The following is a 17,744-nucleotide window of genomic DNA, read 5'->3' on the forward strand; positions in this document are numbered from 1 at the left end:
GTCTATAATTTGTAAAGATACTTCAGTTTTTCACATAAATTCTGAAAATAAGATACTTTGAAATAATAACAATTTAAAACAATAAAACAACAAACATGATTTCCCTTAGCCTCTTATCTGGGCCTCGATCTAGTCCATCCGAGGGGCTGGAATGTTCCAGCCCCACATGCATACAGAAGAAGCAAAACCTCATCCTTTTCCTCGAGGTGTTTGCATTCAAGTTGGGGAAGCAATTTAAAGATAGAAGAACCGGTCTATGGAGGTCGTATCCAACACCGGCCTCCAAGGTGCGAGCTGGAAGTGCCCACGTGTGTGTCTTCCCTACCCTCTGTCACCTGGAGCTTGTGTATTTTTAATTTCTACTTTTTGAAGATTTAACTTTGAAAAAAAGTTAATTATGCATTTTTCAGAAGCAGAGTTAGCAAATAATTCCATTTATAGGTAGCATAACTTCGGAAAGGAACGTCTTGCCTGTTAGAAGGAGGGGCCTGGCAGGGGCAGAAAGTGGGACTGCCAGGACACGTTGGCATCTGGAATTTTCCTTGGGCAGGGTGGTGGTGATACCAGGCTCAGGGATGCCACGTGGGGAAGGTCCCGGTGGAGACCGTCACCGCAGGCCTTCCGTTACGCCAGACCAGCTTACAGTGTTTTCTCTTCTTGAAACAGACAGAGTGAAACCAGTGTGTCTGCCCAACCCGGGCATGATGCTGGAGCCGACACAGTCCTGCTGGATTTCCGGGTGGGGCGCCACCTACGAGAAAGGTGAGGCTCCTGGGCACGCGGGTCTGCAGGTCCCCCGGAACATAGCACTAGGTTCGGAAGGGGAGAGTCAGGTTTTAGTCCTGGTTCTACTACTGAGTGATTGGATGACTTTGGGCAAATCACCCAGTCTTCGTGCCTCAGTTTTCACATCTGCTAAATGGGAAAAATCGTACCTGCCCTGCCTAAGACAGGGTTCGTATTAAGGTCAAATGGAACAGTGTATGGAAACTGCTTGTTGAACTATAAGGGCCATATAGATGTGAGGGCTCTGCAGTCGCTCTGTGTTTGCATCCTGTTGCTGCCAATGGGCTGCCCTGGAATTCCGCCTGCCCTTTGATGGCTGAGGGATAACAGACTCGTGAGGACGGCCCTCGTGACCCGGGAGGGCCAGCTGTGTGCTGTCCAGGCGTTCGTCCTTCTGCCCTGACACCGCAGAGACGGAGGAGGAATTAGACTCCCCTGGGGCAGGCCTACTCAGCTTCGTTCAGTTCTAATTGGCTTTCATCTCCCAGAATATTTTTCAAATAAAGGGGTCCTGGCTGTTTCATTTTTCTGGAGTGTGGAAGTGCTGAGTGGTACAAAGAAGCATCTTATATATTGTTTACATCCTTCTTCCAGGAAGTGCTTAGGGCGCACATAGTCACCCTGTAAACCAAGGTGAAAAGTACAAAGACCACGTGGTGTGGGGAGAGAGAGGCGGGGGTGGACCTCCTGGCATCTAGTCTAAAGTAAGTTACCGAGGTTGAACCTTACGGTTGTGAGCAAGCCTTCACAGCAGCCAAGACGAAAGGGAAAATCAGCGGGTATTTGTGGAGCACCTACGACAGGCTGAGAACGCAGCAACGAACAGATAAGACAGAGCTCTGCCCTCAGGAAGTTCACCTACTTCTGTGGGTGTCTGGGGCCAGGGAGTGGTCAGACAAATGACTGAACTAGGTACTTTCATACAGCAGATGGTTGTGATAGCTGGAGTAGTCAGGGAGGGCTTCTTGGAAGAGGTGACGTTTGAGCTGAGATCTGAATGACAAGCATGTTTAAGAAACAGAAGGGCCAGTGTGACTGGAGGATGGTGAGCCGGGGGTGAGGGGGTAGGCTGGGGCCAGATTGTTTTGGGCCTCATAGGCTATGGTGAGGGCACTGGCTTCTATTCCCTGTGAGAGAGGGAGCAGTCAGGAGGTTTTAAGCAAGAGAGTGACATGATCTGATGGCTGTGTGGGCAGTCACGGAAAGGGTGGGGGCGAGAGTATTCAGAACACAACAGCAAGGGGATCGTTGCTGTGGTCCTTTGTGACAAGATGGCGGCTCAGGATGGTGGGCGTGGAGGTGGAGAGACCGGGCAGATTTGGGATGGAGCCACCAGATCTGTTGATGGATTGAATGTTGGCGGGCAGGAAAGTGAGAAATCAAGGGAGGAGGGCTTCCAGCTTTGTGATCTGAGCCCCAGGGTGGGTGGTGGTGCCATTTCCTGAGCCAGGGAATATGGGGTGGTGAGGATTAGAATGGAGAAGTGCGCGATGACGGGTTCTGTTTTAGCACATTAATCCCGTGGTGCCTAGAAGACATCCAAGTGGAGGATGCAAGATGGGAGGGAAGAAGTAGAGAGAACAAGTGCTGATAATTGTTTAGAGGAGTTTTAAGGTGTAGGGGAGCCGAGAAGTGAGGCAGTGTATGGAGGATCGTGCGGGGTGAAGAAAGGTCGGTTTATGAGGCAGGAGCCCCTTGGGTGCTCCGGGAATGGTCCAGTGAAGAGAGAGCGATAAACGAGGAAAATTGATCCAATAGCACCAAGTGGCTGGGTGATGAGAGAGGATGATTCTGGAACGCAGATGGAGTTCCACAGCTCCAGAGACAGGAAGTCTTTTCCTTGCAACTGAACTCTAGAGCTGCATTAAACACAGGCCCCGCCAGTTGTAAGATAATCCAGGTTCCCCAGGAGAGGGCTTGGGAGAAGAAGAGAGGAAAGGGAGGGGACATGGCCACCTGTCCAGTGGCACGTCTCCGGAGGGAGTCCCCCTCTTCCAGTGAGAGCTGCCGGCAGCACTGACAGCTCGATGGTATCCTCTGTCTTAGGGAAAACCTCGGACATGCTGAACGCCGCCATGGTGCCCCTGATTGAGCCCTCGGAATGTAACAACATGTATGTCTACAATGGCCTGATCACGTCCACCATGATCTGTGCAGGCTATCTGCAGGGAGGCATCGATTCCTGCCAGGTAATTGCAAGTTCTTATTCAACCCTTGGGCCTCGACTAGCTCCCCTGAGTCAATGAGGAGAACCCCCTCTCCCCCAACAAGGGTTCCATGTCCCTGGGACGCCGCGCCAGCCCTGGTGCAGCTGTAGGAAGTGATGGCCCCTGACGGCGTGAGAGCATTTTGTACTGACCAACACCACCCGCATGCCACTGCTTCCTCACAAAGGCTTTTATTTTGTCCAAGTGTTGGTGGAACAGAAATGAGGATTTTGACTATTTTAAAATAAGAACAACAATTTATTTGGTAACTCTTAGCTGATGTGGACTAAAATTTGTTGCTGGTGTAGTCTCTTTTTGGGATTGTATTTCTGTTATCTCATTGGAGGAGATATGGAACCCACACACCGGCTCCTAACCTCCACCGAGACCCCCGCCCCGACCCCTACCCTCTCTGCACGGTCAATAGAGTGCGCGAGTTGTTTGAACTCTGTAACTTGCTGTGTCCCCCAGGGTGACAGTGGAGGTCCTCTGGTAGCGTTGAAGAGCAGCATCTGGTGGCTGATTGGGGACACAAGCTGGGGATCTGGATGTGCCAAGGTTAACAGACCAGGAGTGTACGGAAACGTGACAGTATTCACAGACTGGATTTACCAACAGATGAGGGTAACTCTCCCGTCCTCTCTCTGATTGACTTCTCTGACTTCTGATTGACTTCTCTGACTTGTGGCGTCAGAGCCCAGACGTTGCCCAGTGGTGCTTGGATGAAAAAATCTGGGGCTCCGCTTCGCAGGGTTCAGAGCTAACTATATATGGGCTTCCTTGTGTTCTGCTGACCACACCTAGTTCTGGCTCAACTGGCACTGATAACCCACCCAGACCTCATGGAGTCAAACTTTTGGCGATGGGCAGAGAGCAGAGGGAGGCAAATCAGCCAGTCGACTCACGACTGTGCCCTCTCCTTCTCTGGCCCATTGAGTGTGCCATGGGGTGGAGAAGTAGCCGGGCTTCTCTGGTAAAAGGAAAGGCTGTGAAGACGGGAAAGACCCAGGAGTGCCCTGCAACCCTGCCCTCTCAGACTCCCAGCCTGACCTGCGGTGCTCAGCAGAGCCCTTTCCTCGGGCACTGCCTACATCTTGGGTGAGAACTAGATCTCTCTGCATCTCAGGGCCCTCAGGACTGGCAGTTTTCACAGATTTCTGCCGCTTCTAAGGCTGGGCTCCTGGTGCCTTCTATTTTGTCTCCTCTCAAGTCTCCAAAGGTACCCGGTCTGTAGAGGGCGGGGCAGAACCAGAGGGCATCGCCCAACAAGGCTGGCCCGTGTCTCCCCCAAATGGAACCATGAGAACTAATACTTTCCAGTGACCACAGGGGTAGGCCAGTCCTCAAGTGGCAAAGGGCCGGGTGCCGGAGATGGACAACCCAGCTGTCCTGTTGGGGGCTGCGTGGTGGAGGAAAGCTGGTGGGGCTGGGGTGTGCCGGGGGGGGGAAGGTGCTCCTGACACTTGGAGGGAGGTGAGCCGGGCCAAGGGGTGCGCTGTCTCTCTGGGACGTGAGAGAACAGGCGAGCACGGTGTGATTAGGGAGCTGCCAGTGGCTCAGCATGGCCAGAGCGTGGAGTGCAGGAGAGATAGTGGGGTGGAAAGCAAGCACTCATTAAACACTTGATGATTTCAGTGGCTGAGGTCAAGCTTGATTTTCCCAGACAACGCTGTGCTAAACCACGTGATTCCCACACACCCTGTTCTCCTTCCTCCCTCCAGGCCTTTGCCACCGCTGCTCTGTCCACCTGACGCCTTCCCTTCCACTGTCAGCCTCTAACCTTGACCTTCACGCTATAGGACAACACATCCCTCTGTCCTATTGAGCTTGCTCTTGTGGGTATAAGGGCCTCGTGTCAATTTAGGGGAAAAAATAATTGTCTGCCTTTGTTTGTCTTAAGAAAATAACATCGTTTCTTTTTCCTTTTTGAACAGGCAAACAGCTAACCCATATGGCCTTTGTCCTTGATGCTGTCCTTGTTCCACAAGAAAATGAAGGGGCCGGTTTTTAATTCCCTGTGCATAATGTATTTTTAGCAATGATTCAAAGATCGTCTCATTTTTATTAAATAGTGAACCTATCTGTCCTTGGCCCTCCCCACAGTTCTGTGCAGGCCACAGTGGCTCCTCCCCAGGCCCACACTCCCTGACTCCTTGTCTGAAAGGAGTGACCGGCCCGGCTGGGTGTGGCATCCAGGGCCAATGCAGAGCAGAGGGTTGCAGTCTGCCCCCGGGGGATCTTCCTTCTGAGCCTGTTCTGGGGGCTATTTTTGGATGCTCATAGGGATGGTGACTTCTCAGCTGCTGGACGGCTTGAGATGGAAAGAGAGAGGCCAGATGGGACCTGCAGGGCCCCCGGGCAGCCCCAGGGCCTGTTTCTCCTCAAGGGTTTTCGCTGATCCTTTTTACTACCTTCTTAGCAGCCCTGATGGTGGCTGGAAATAAAGGGACCAGCCTTTTATGGGTGATGACTTGATAGTCACTTGTAAGGACATCTCAAACCTCTTTTTCTTCTTGTGGGGTGAGAGTGTACGTGGAGCCCTGGGAGCAGGAGAAGCCACTGCTGCCGTGCTCACCCCTGTGCATGGCTGGGTCAGGTGGCCACTGTGCGTTGGATGGGGCTCCGCCCAGGGAGACCCAGCCTTACTCCCCGCTCTCCTCCTGCCCCTCTTCCCGCCTTCTTGGAGATTGTGCACACCCCCGTGGTCCTCGCAAGGGGACCTCCTAGTCACCTGGGAATTGAGATGGCCTGGGGAAATCAGGGATGTGGGCTTGACGATACACTGTTTCTTGTCATGTTTCTACAAGTTACTACCTCAGTGCTCCTGGGAGCTCGGCTGCGCTACCCCTAAGTCGTTCCTGCATTTGGCTCTGAAACTCTTGCTCTGCTTGCCGAGTGTAAGCAGTGGCTGACTTGAGCTCTACAAAGCGACTGGCTCCCAGTTGAATGTTCTGTAAACGAGAATGGCACCCGTGCTTGCGACGGAGAAGAGAGGTGTATTTTGGACTCCCTGTGGCCCCTTCCAGCCCCTCAGGTTTCGCCCGGAGGGGAGGACCACGCTGGAATTGCCAAGTGTGAAGCGTCAGTGCTTCTGCTGTGAGATCTGCTTGCCCCGAGGCCCCGCCTCTTCTCAAGCACACGGGTTTCCAACAATGAAATGAATGATTCTACCGCTGGGACCTCAGCTTGAAATGGGAGGTGGTCCAGTCCCTTCACAGGATGCTCTCACTCCACCTGCCTCCGTGGCAGCTGCATCCCTGAGGGCCCTCCACGGCACTGCCAGATGCCCACTCCCAGAGCCGGATCTTAAAAAGCGTTGTCACAGCGAGACTGTGTTCCTTCTTCAGAGCTTCTTTTTATTTATGTGACCCCCGTGCGTCTTCTGTTTTGTATCTTTTATAAACTGTAAAATTCAATTGTGAAATATTGTACAAATAAATTATGCATTTTTTTTTTTTTTTCAAAATGTTGGTGGAGTCTTTGGAGAGCTGCATGGAGAGCAGAACCAGTGTGCATTTCCCTGCAGAGTGGTGATGCTGGGGCAGCTGCTGCGTGGCTGAGGCAGGGGCGAGGGTGCCAGTCAGGGGACCGAGGTGGGGCATGGGGGCTGGCAGGGGCCATCGCCTGGCTGGTCCAGCACCTCTTGCAGCCTTCCTGTCAGAGGCGACCCATGGGTGGCTCTGAATGGGCGTCGCTTGTGGCTCCCGCTTCTCCCAGATCCAGACCCTAAGACCCACGTCTCTTCCAGACCTCCTGCCCCGTCCTCAGATGCAGCCTGTCCAAAACTGAGTCCAGTATCTCGTCCCCTAAAGCTGTCTTTCTGGAGTCCCTGCTGGTTCCTGGTGGCAGAATGCTCCCTCAACAGGCATGTATCCCCGTGCCCCGTGGTGTGACTGCAGGTGGCAGGAAACATTGGGTTTTTTCCCTGCCTGAAAGCAGAAATCCATTCTCATTCTTTGCATTCTGCCAATCCAAGAGGGTCTACGTCTATGCCAGGTGATTGGAGAAAATGACTGTGTCTGTCTTCATTATGTCAAGATGTGTCAAAATTATGGAAAAAGTTGTGATTTAAAAAAAGTAAGGAAAGTACACATTTTTGTTAGACAATATCCTTAAATACAGTTGATTCTCGTTATTCATGGTAATTATGTTCTACAAAGTCGTGAACACTGAATTAATAAATACTCAGTCATTGTTCCCAGGGGACAAACAGGATCAGGTGCCTGTGAGCCCCAGTCTTTGTCAACCGATTAATATGTAACCTTATTTTGGGTGTGTTTCTGTTTAAGGACACCTTATTGATGTATACTGTTGATGCATTAACATTGAACTCACAGCCAACAGCCCTGTAACTTGCTCCTGAAGGAAGCTTGTCCAGCACATGTATCTTCTCTGGAAGGCACATCACAGCCTTTTTGCCCTCAGGACACGAGACAGCACTTTCCCACTACGCGCAGGGCCATTTTAAACATCGGGATCACCAGCAAAAATCACAAAAATGCTGAAAACAGGGCATTAAATGGACTATGAAAAGGACCCCTGTTTGCAGTATGGGAGCTGAAACAGGAAAGCAGAGTGTTGCCTTGCTCCCCAGCTGAGAATGTGCGTGTAGAGAGACTTAAAAGTTTTTTGCCACTCTGCACGTGTCCCCAAAGCGCTGCTAGTATTGATTTTGGGGTTACAGGTAAATTTTAGCTCGTAGGTAAATTCACAAATAAGGGATCTGCAAATAGTGACAATCGACCATCTACCGAAAATGTCCGTGTGGGCAAGGCAGTTGACAATCTTTTCAGTTATATTTTTCACATTGGAGTCACTAGGTGAATGGTTTTACTTTTGGATGAGACTGATTTCACTTAAAAGATCTAGCCAGAATGCTGAGACTAGGGAAATACTGTTATTTTTGTATTTAAACCTTTATAAAAAAAGACCTGAGTGTGTGTGTGTATATATATATATATATATATATATATGTATAAACAAAATACTAATTACAGTAAAGTGGAAACATGAGTATTAATAAAAGTGAGTAATTTGTGCTGATCATTTTTTGCTCCTTGCAGCCGGGTCAGCAGGAGAGTTTCTGGCATTGAAATGCATGCCCGCCTTGAACCACCTCTCGCTGAGTTGTTAGGGGCACAATCCTGCCTTAAACTCAGGTCCTTGGTCTGTTCCTACGTCTTTCTCTCTGTTGTGCTGTGGCTTACCGGATGCCGGCCAGTTTCAGAGCCTTTTTTCCTTCCAACCAAGGCTTCATCCTGGGGCCTGACTTTGTAAAGAGCCCATACACCCCTGGTTGGAATCCGATCCCCCAGCCACAGCCCTTTGCTGCTTCAGACCCCGAGGGAGGGTGAGGTAGTGAGATGACACCCTGCACGCCAGAGTGCATTCTCCCAGGGCACCCAATGTTTTAAGGGAAGTGCTGGAATTTATGCCACTTCTAAAGCAACACTTAAAAAAAAAAATCACTCCTATAAAAGCTACCTCATTAAATGAATTAGCCCCGTAAATATTGGTGTGTGAGCCATCCCTTTGAAGTGACTAATCTTATAACCATCTGAAAACCCACCCAACCACCAGGACCGTTTCTCCTTTGGGGGAAAATGAAAGTGGGGTCTGACAGATCGAAAGCTTGTCTCTTGCTGCTTTCATTGCCGCCTGGTGGGGGAGCTGCCACTCGGATGGGATTCCTTTCCTCCGAAACAAGAGCGGACTTTGGGGGACTCTGCTGGCTGGCTGGTTGAGAAGGACGGTAATAAAGGCAGGTGTTCTGCAGCATCTTAGAGGACAGTCACACATCCAGAGAGTCATTTGAACAAGTGCCCAGTGTCGCCCACAGCATTTATTAAGCACCTGCAGCATGCCAGACTCTGTGTTCTAGAAAACCAAGGCTTTCTATTTAAGTCAGTTCATTCTATCCAGCTCCTCTCCTCACTCTGTTCCCAACAGAGCCCCGTCCTATGGGGTCAGCTGAGCCCCAGACTTGCCTGGAGGGAGGGTCTGTGAGCGGACATCACTGATATTCTAGCTTATTCTGCACAGATAGATGGACCTTCAAGCCAGTGCTGTAGATCAGGCAGCAGAATCTGGAGACAAAGGTTCTGACCCTGTGCTGCTGCTCACGGTGGGGCATGGGGACAGGGAGTGGGGGCACAGGGCAGGGCAGTTCAACCCCTTGCCTGAGCCCGGCTGCCCTCCGAGTGAAAGAATCACAAAAACTGGTCTCCAGGGCCATCTGTCCCTGAGTCCTGGACACCTGGGAGGAGGGACAGTGCAATTCTCCCTGGACAAGCCGGGGAGATCCCTAGACACCTGCTCTTTTTGGCCAAAAGGTAAGGGATTACGAGCACCTTGCAAGTCCCCAGCAGATCTACCTCCAGGGTAAATTCTCATTCTCTGGAGCACATACTATCGGCTTTCTTCCTCCATCCTTCCATTCTCTCTAGGAATCTCCAGTGAAATTGTAATAACAGCAAAGAACTCTTGGCAACTCTGACACTTCTGACTGATTCTGGTCCCCGCAGAATCTTACCATAGGCAGCAGGGACGCTGGTACTGGAGAAGTTACTCAGGCCAGCCATGAGAGGGCACCAGCTCAGGAAGGGGCCCTGCCTCTGATGGCTCCCCAGCACGGAAGTGAAAGCTGGCTACATCTAAAGGGACACACGTCTAGTACTGGGTTAGGAACGTGAGCATGGCTTGCTTACAGTGACTCTTACAAGAGCCTGTGCATTTTCTTTAAGCATGGGCGAATCTGGCTCCTGCAAGAGGCAGCGCCTGGCAGTTGAGTCAACCTGCAGGTGTGCCACTGGCACCTGGGACAGGCATCAAGGTGCGGCCCCACAGTGGGTGTGGACTTGAACCTGAATGCCCATTGCTCTCCTGGCATTCCCTCTCGTGAATAAATTCTCAAATTGTCCCAAAACATTGAGGCTCATAGACTCCTGAGTGTCAGAAGGGATCTAGGGGGGAGGGGCTGGGGGGAGGGGACAGTGTAGCTAGTCCACCTCTGCCCTGACGAGTCGTTGTCCACCTTGGCCCGAAGCCCTCCGCTGCCTGGGAGCGCACAGCTCTTGAGGCAGCCACTCCGTGTCTGGACATCTCCATAGAAAGGGCCCCTGCTGCCCATGTTGGTTGTGTAGAATGTATCCCCCTGGGGAGCATTCGCTCACAGGTCCTCCCCTTTGGCATGGCCCGGTACCCACTGCATCTCTCGGCTTGTCCCCTGGCCTTCTCTCCTCTGGGCTCTGGCATCGCGATGCTTCAACTCTCATTTTAAAGGCCACGGTGGCAGGTCCTTTCATACCCCACCCAGCCACAGCCCATTGTTCAGTCTCCTGCCCTGAGCTGGCCGTGGCTGGGTGTCTGCGAGTGTCCTCCCCCCAGGGAGAACAGTTGGGACTCTGCCGTGCTCCTCTGGGGCAATTCCTGGTTAATATTCCACCTCCTCTGCTTCCCAGATCGCCTAGCCAGAGCATCTCCTGCAAAATCCTGCTGGGGGACCTCTCTCGACTTGGGCCTTTATCTTCTCAACTCCATGCCAGGCGCCCAGTGATTAAACAAGTTGGACACTTGATTGGTGCACATTATAAACAATTAATGCCGTTAGCATCACACTCTGTTTCCCTTTTGTAACCTTATTCCCCATTTCCCTTTAGCCTCTTGTCAATAACCAGACCATGTTCTTTCGTTCAGCCCATTCGTTCCTACCTGGCCCAGCCACCGAGGGCAGCGTCAGGGCCCAACCGTGTGCTTCACCGGGTTCCTACCTGCTGTCATTCCCAGGCTTCTCCCCAAAGGAAAAATGTCAGAGAAATGTCTAGGAGAAACAAGTTTATTACAAATAGATGTAATATGGCTTTTACAAGCATTCACACAAGTGGCATTAATGCTCCTAAAACATTGGGCACGTGAAAATACATTCCAAAAAACCAGAAAATAACTGTTCTATGATGCTTCGCATACATCTGTCTCTGATAAAGAGATGGAGAGACCTTGGGGAGGAGGAACAATCCGGAGGGTAGAAAATCATTCCTCCTAACCAGGAAAATGGCATCGCTCCTCCAATCTAAATCATATGCTACAGGAGGGTGGGGCTTTAGTCTCAACGCTTGAAACCAAATGGCTCATCACAACTTCTTACTGCATCCTTGCCCACTAACCGACAAGCACAGACAGGGACCGCAAAGTCTGACTGCTAACCACTCGAGTATCTGCCAACGGGGAACTAACCACGGCATGGCTGCCAGGGAAAGACGCTGCACCTCTGCTCCCTGGAGACGTGCCTGGAGACGCGAGGCGGGGACAGGGAGCCCGATTTAACCGGGGAATTTGGCTAACCGGCGCCGAGCCTGGGTCAGCCGCGCAAGCCGCTCCTTCAGGAACTTCCTCTTATCGCTGGTGTCACTGCGCTCCTTCAGGAGCCAGTCGTAGGTGTCCTTCTCCTGCAGCAGCTGCAGCATGCACTTCTGCAGCTGCTGGCCGTATGTTTGGAGGACGAAGAACTGGATGATCAAAGGGATGTGGGTGGAAAGGCGGTTGCTGGCCTCCTGGAAGAAGGAACAGTTCACAGAGGGTTGAGGGGACATTGCAAAGAGGAGACTCCGCCCTCACCACACGAGCACCAGGAGGGATCTGGACCTGAAGGTGCAAGGCCCCTGCCTGCATTTCAAACCCATCGGCATCCTCTGTGCTAGAGGCAACGAGGAACTATGCACGGTGCAGAGAGCACCCCAGCTAGGAGTCAGGGCCGACCTCGACTCTGCATCCCCACCAGCTTTTCCTGATGATGAAATGGTTGCTTCTGATGGAAGAGGGTAAAATGTGTGCTAAAAAGGTAAATGGACAGACTGAGTACAAAAACTGTTTTCAAATTATTTACAACTCTGCCGAAAAGATTTTATGACTTTTTTTTCCATCAACAAGAAAATTATTTAGCAGAAAAGAGGCTGGGCTATCAAAAGCCACAGAAAGGAGCCCTCTGAGTTCTACGCATGTCGAAAGTTAGTCTCAACCCTTCCTTCTCCCTCCCCACCCCCATCTGTTAGAGAAAAGTTTCTTTCCTAAGATAGGTTGATCTCCCAGGAAGCTGATACATACTGGAACCTTAGCAAGTTCCTCAACCTCTCTGTGCCTCGGTTTCCCTTCTCTATGAAATATTAGCACCTAGCCTTGTGGAATAGTTAGAAAGATTAAAAGAACTAAAAGATAAATTTTAGAAAGATGCCAGGCATGGAATCAGCACCCAGCGGACGTTAATTGAGAGAGTCGGTAAAATGGGGATGGCACATACGCTACGTGTTCCAGGATGAGAGTGAGCAAGGGACATGGCCTGTCACCAAATGGAAAGGGAGGGAAGGAGAGAAGGAGCAGGCAGATAGGAGGCGTTCAAGAGGGACACTGGGGGCCACAAGCATTGAAGTCCGATGCTGGACAATGAACACAAGCTGAAAGGCATGGCTAACATCTGGAGTGACAACACCAGGCACCCAAAACATCTTCTGAGACTTCTGGTAGGAAGATGGTGGCAAAAGTCATTTCTCCTTCTCCTGGAGATCATCCAAAACATCAAGGGTTTTGGTGGAAGTAGGAGACAGGTAATGTACAGCCTCGGACCCACGTGTAACAAAAGCAGTGGTGGTCAGGCTGAGCCATGTGGAGGAGGGGATGGAGGAAGCGTAGGGAGGGAGCAGCAGGTGTCAGAGGGAGATCTCCATAGTGAGCAAGGCCGGTGGTGGGAGTCCTTCCCAACCGCGTTGGGTTTGGGGAGCTGAGGAGGTGGGCCACACAAAGACTCACACAGACGAGACATGTTTGCAGGAAACTATCTCTTTGGTTGCTGAGAAGAAATTTTTGAGTGGTGAAAACCAGCTCCCCTGGGCCCTTTCCCCAGTGCCCACAGGGACATTGTGCAAATCATTGAGTCTGGGAAATCCAACTCATTTAATGATGAGTGTGCTTAGGAGAGTAATGGCTCCAAAGACGTGCACGTCCTCGTCACAGAATCTGCGAATGTGTCACCTTACACGGCAAAGGGGAATTGACGCTGCGGATGGAATTAACGTTGCTAATCAGCTGACATGAAGACAGGGAGATTATCCTGGATTATCTGGTGCGCCCTATGCAAAGGAGGGAGGCAGAGGAAGACTGACTGTGGAAGAAGGTGGGAGAGAGGCAACATCTCTGGCTGTGGAGATGGAGGGAGGGGCCACGAGCCAAGGAATGTGGGAAGCCTCTAGAAGCTGGATGAGGCAAAGAGACAGATTCACCCCTAGAGCCTCAAGGAGGGACTCAGCCCTTCTGACACCTTGATTTTAGCCAGTGAAGATCATGCTTGATCGGGAAAAATGGCATTCTCATTAAAGTCAGGGGCAAGACAAGGCTGCCTCTTAGGGCCACTATTGCTTCATGTTGCACTAAAGGGACCAGATGAGGCAAGAAAAGGAAATTTGAGGCATAAAGTTGGAAAGGGGAGGGGAGCGTAGAGCAATTGCTATTTACAAAGCGATGATGTTCATCGGGAAAACTCATGAGAATCAGCTGTAAAACTACCACAAACAAGAGAATCAATATGAGTAGGGGTATAAAATAATTTACAGAAATCATATCTACTAACAACAAACACAAGATATAATGGAAGAAAAGTCTCATTTATAGCGGGGACAAAAATGAGAAAATACGTGGGAGTAAACTCCAGAAACGTGAACAATCTACATAAAAAGAACCTTAGGGGCCGGCCCGGTGGCACAAGCGGTTAAGTGCGCGCGCTCCGCTGCAGCGGCCCGGGGTTCGCCGGTTCGGATCCCGGGTGCGCACCGACGCACCGCTTGGCAGGCCATGCTGTGGCGGCGTCCCATATAAACTGGAGGAAGACGGGCATGGATGTTAGCCCAGGGCCAGTCTTCCTCAGCAAAAAAAGAGGAGGATTGGCAGATGTTAGCACAGGGCTGATCTTCCTCACACACACACAAAAAAGAACCTTAAAACATTTCTGAAGGCCCCAAAAGGCAATGTTAAAATTGGAAAGACCCATGATGTTCTTGGACAGGAAGATTTGATGTCATAAAGGTGTCAGTTCTTCCTATGTGGACCTAGAATTGGAATGTAATTGCAATAAGGATACTAACAGCTCTCTTTTCTCATAAGAATCTGGATAAGCTAATTCTAAAATTCATACTGAAACTGGAACAAAGGAGAAGAGGCAGAAAATTTCTGCATAAAAAGAAGTAGAAGCCCAGATGTTTGCTCTGCCGTGTTCAGAGCAGCACCATTCAGATGAATGGATGAACGGAGAAACGGAGAAACAAGACGTGATCCCAGGGGATCTGTGTGCATGGTCGAGTTTGAGAAGCACTGCCTTCCGCGTCCAAATAGTGAGGTGATGGAGGTATCTGATAAACCAAGAGATTCCTGTTTGCTTTACTTGTCCAGATTTTTACATATCCCAACAGCTCTAACTGAGTTGTGCGTCCCTCTTCAGGATGAATTAGATTGCCCTTCTCATTATCTGAAATGTACAGTAGCAATCCAAGCATGCATCTCTATGAGTAGCTTCTATGTGGCGCGCTGCCACTGCATTCCAATGCAAGGGATTTACCCACGCTCATCTCACTGAATAGTCACAAGAACCCTATGAGGAGATGCCATTTTATAGAGAAGGCAGCTGAGGCTCAGGGAGGTTAAGTAACTCGGCAAGGGCCACACAGCCAGTCAAAACCAGATGTAAGTGGCTCCAAGCCATAACCTCTTCTTATCTATCTGAGGTTGAGTTGTTTCTACGGAGGCTTACAAAGGGCTGAAAGATGGAGCTGGTTGATGGAGCTGTCCCTTACAGAGACAATAAGACTAAAGAGAGAGGCATTCAGCAGAAAAGGAAAAGAAATGAAAACCACCTTTCTGAGACCCTCGCAGACTTACCTTCTGGTAGGCGTTCAGGTGCTGTAAGATTTCGGCCATGGAGGAATCTTCATCAGTGCCTTCCAAGTATGCATAGTTTCCTTTTTTCTTCTTTTCTTCCTCGGATTCCATCTCTCTGATCTTCTTTAACGTACCACGGTAAACTTGGTCTTGGCAGTAGACGATCTGTTCCATTTGGAAGTGAAGTCGGATCAACTTCTCAGCTTCACTTTCTTTTTCTATTTTAATGTCTTCAAGTTTGGACTACGGCAAAAGAGAAGCATCACAAAATTTCCCTCAAGAAATGAATCACTGGGTCATAGGAAAATAGTTCTTCTGTAAAGTCGACAAATGCCAGCGTGGCCAAGGGTCAGAAGGTTCCGGGGAGCCTCATCCCCGGAGCCCCGGGACCTGGACAGGCTCTGTTCTCAGGCCTGAGGCTCGGCTTTTCTTTTCCCTTTTATGGGCTTTTCCATCTGACGAGGAGGAGTATATTTCCCACCAGAGAGCTCACAGGGATAAGATGAGGCCAAATTGAAGCCAGGCAAAATTCTCAATGTGTCAAGTTCCTGGGATTTAGAGAAACCGGCTGCCAGAAAGCCAGGGAGATCTTTACGCAGAAAATACCTGGACTGCACCCCTCCCTGAGACCTCATGGAGCACCAGCGAGTGCGATGCACAATGCTAGTACATCCTAAGCGTTTTCTTCCGTGTTCCTTGCCAGCTTCCGAGGAAGGTGCTCTTAGTCACATTTTGTGGGTGAGTCGGTGGAGGCCTGGGCAGGTTAAGGAGCATGCCCCAAGACCTCCGGCTTGTGAATGGCAGAGCCAGTCTTCCCATCCGTGCTGGGTGCTAGGGACTGAAAGTCCCCCCAAAATCCATAGGTTGAAAGCCTAACTCCCAATGTGATGGCATCTGGAGGGGGGGCCTTTGGGAGGTGATTAGCTCATGAGAGTGGAGCCCTTGTGAACGGGATATCCTAGTGCCCTTATAAGAAGAGACACTAGAAAACTTTCTCTCTCTCTCTCTCTCTCTCTCTTCTTTCTCTGCCGTGTGAAGATACAATGAGAAGGCAGCTACCTACAAGCCAGCAAGTGGGCTCTCATCAGACACCAGATCTGCCAGCACCTTGATCTGGCACTTCCCAGCCTCCAGAACTGTGAGGAATAAACGTCTGCTGTGTAAGCGCCCAGGCTGTGGTATCCGTTACAGCAGCCCACACTGACGAAGGCACGGGGGCCCCTGTTTCTGAGAATGGGTGAGTCTGGTCTCTTGGCTTCTTGAGGTGGGGGCATCTCACGTCCTCGTTGGTCTCTTTCTCCACTCTTGAAAGATGCCATTTTTGTAGTTGGGTTTCTCAGTGAGTTTCTGGATTTAGGGCCATTTTCTCCAGATGGGACAATGTTCTACATTAACAATGGCTCTCTTTTGTTCCCGTGATTTTAAATATTTTATTTCTGAATTCTCTCTCTTGCTCTGCTCTCTCTCTCTTATTCCTTTAACCAGACATCATTGGTAATATCATTAGAAAAATTCACCAATGAGCCTGATTATTAGCTTCTCCAAATACACACTAAAGTTGCAGTGGTCTTAATCCAAGAAATCTATTTGTCAGTGTCAGGCTTATTATTATTTTTTTTTTGATAAGGCTTGTTTTTATTGCAAAAGTAACATACATGCAGAAAATTTGGAAGATACAGACAAGCAAAAATAAAAATTGTCGTTACCCAAATAAAATCCTATAACAACTTGCAACACTTTGGTGTATACACTTTATATATATATTTATGTATGGATATTTTTTCTAAAATCTTGAGTAATGTTCTCATGACTAAATATATCATGCACATCTTTCAACAACATTAATAATACTATAAGATCATTTTGGACATAAATAACATATGGTTGGTTTTACCTTAGTGGTTCTGTGGAGGTTGAAAAATTCATCAAAATTTTTTTTTGAAACGTCTGTGAAGGTAGTCCGGACCAGATCTGATGAAAGAAAGACAAAGAAAGTCCATTATTAGTAGAATCATTCATAATCTTCATAGATTGCAAAAAATAAGAGGATAAAATGGCAAGAAACAAATCCCCTCCCCCCTCCCTCCCTGCCTTCGTTCCTCGCTTCTTTTCACTCAAGGAAGAAGCCGTGCTTTTGTGCTCCAGAACTCCCTGCAAGAATTTTAAAACCTAAATGTTCCCTGGCATATTTATTTGACATTTAAAATTTTCATCCTAAGTATAAATAGTTGCAAAGAATGTAATTTTTGCGAAGTTATGACTGTATCACAATTTTATAGTCAAACATTCACTCTTTTAAATACATCAGTGAACTCTAAATGTCCACATTATCCATTTGAAAAGAAATACATGGACAAGCTTCTATTTCAATCAGAAAATTTACATTATTTCTTTTTATTTTTTAAACCCATATTTCCATTTGACTTCCTCACAGAATTTTATCCTAATACGATATACAGTGCCTTTATGTTTGGAAATCTTTTGACTCCATATCCTATCTTTCTGAAACAGAGGTAGGTATATATATATAGGTTTAAAAATTTTTTCTATGATTATAAGGCTCTAAGAACTACAGATTTTCTTCAGGAGTGAATTAAGAGTACACAGTTGATCAACACAACACAATTACAGATTTTGGTATATAATTAAGCCTGATGGTATATATTATATATATATATAAGCTTATCTATATATTATATATATATATAGGAGCCTATTTGGTATATATTAAGCCTAAAGTTAAAATTTTATTAGAAATGCATCTCTTAACGAGCTGTTATGACACTGTCCTCCCATCTCTGCTAGTTCATGGATCTGTGAATGATTATTACTTGT

General features: G+C 49.0%; 2 protein-coding genes across 4 annotated transcripts in view; one reads left to right on the forward strand and one right to left on the reverse strand.

Annotated features, from left to right (window-relative positions):
* The window catches only part of TMPRSS2 (transmembrane serine protease 2), a 36,641-nt gene extending 30,070 nt beyond the window's left edge, over nucleotides 1–6,571 (forward strand). The window contains exons 11-14 of the mRNA XM_004429710.3: nucleotides 667–762; nucleotides 2,833–2,975; nucleotides 3,465–3,617; nucleotides 4,928–6,571. Of these exons, the coding sequence (XP_004429767.2) occupies nucleotides 667–762; nucleotides 2,833–2,975; nucleotides 3,465–3,617; nucleotides 4,928–4,939 (404 nt within the window). The 3' untranslated portion in view covers nucleotides 4,940–6,571. The remainder of the gene's footprint in view (nucleotides 1–666; nucleotides 763–2,832; nucleotides 2,976–3,464; nucleotides 3,618–4,927) is intronic.
* A 4,240-nt stretch (nucleotides 6,572–10,811) lies between these two features.
* The window catches only part of MX1 (MX dynamin like GTPase 1), a 37,718-nt gene continuing 30,785 nt past the window's right edge, over nucleotides 10,812–17,744 (reverse strand). For all 3 annotated transcript variants that reach the window (XM_087418059.1, XM_087418060.1, XM_087418058.1), the window contains 3 exons: nucleotides 16,804–16,880; nucleotides 14,910–15,152; nucleotides 10,812–11,542 (listed from right to left, as the gene is read on the reverse strand). In XM_087418059.1, coding sequence (XP_087274185.1) covers nucleotides 11,312–11,542; nucleotides 14,910–15,152; nucleotides 16,804–16,880 — 551 coding nt within the window. In that variant the 3' untranslated portion in view covers nucleotides 10,812–11,311. The remainder of the gene's footprint in view (nucleotides 11,543–14,909; nucleotides 15,153–16,803; nucleotides 16,881–17,744) is intronic.

The sequence above is a fragment of the Ceratotherium simum genome, chromosome 27 (assembly GCF_057802395.1).
Source record: "Ceratotherium simum simum isolate JZ-2026a chromosome 27, ASM5780239v1, whole genome shotgun sequence".
Taxonomy (NCBI): Eukaryota; Metazoa; Chordata; class Mammalia; order Perissodactyla; family Rhinocerotidae; genus Ceratotherium; species Ceratotherium simum.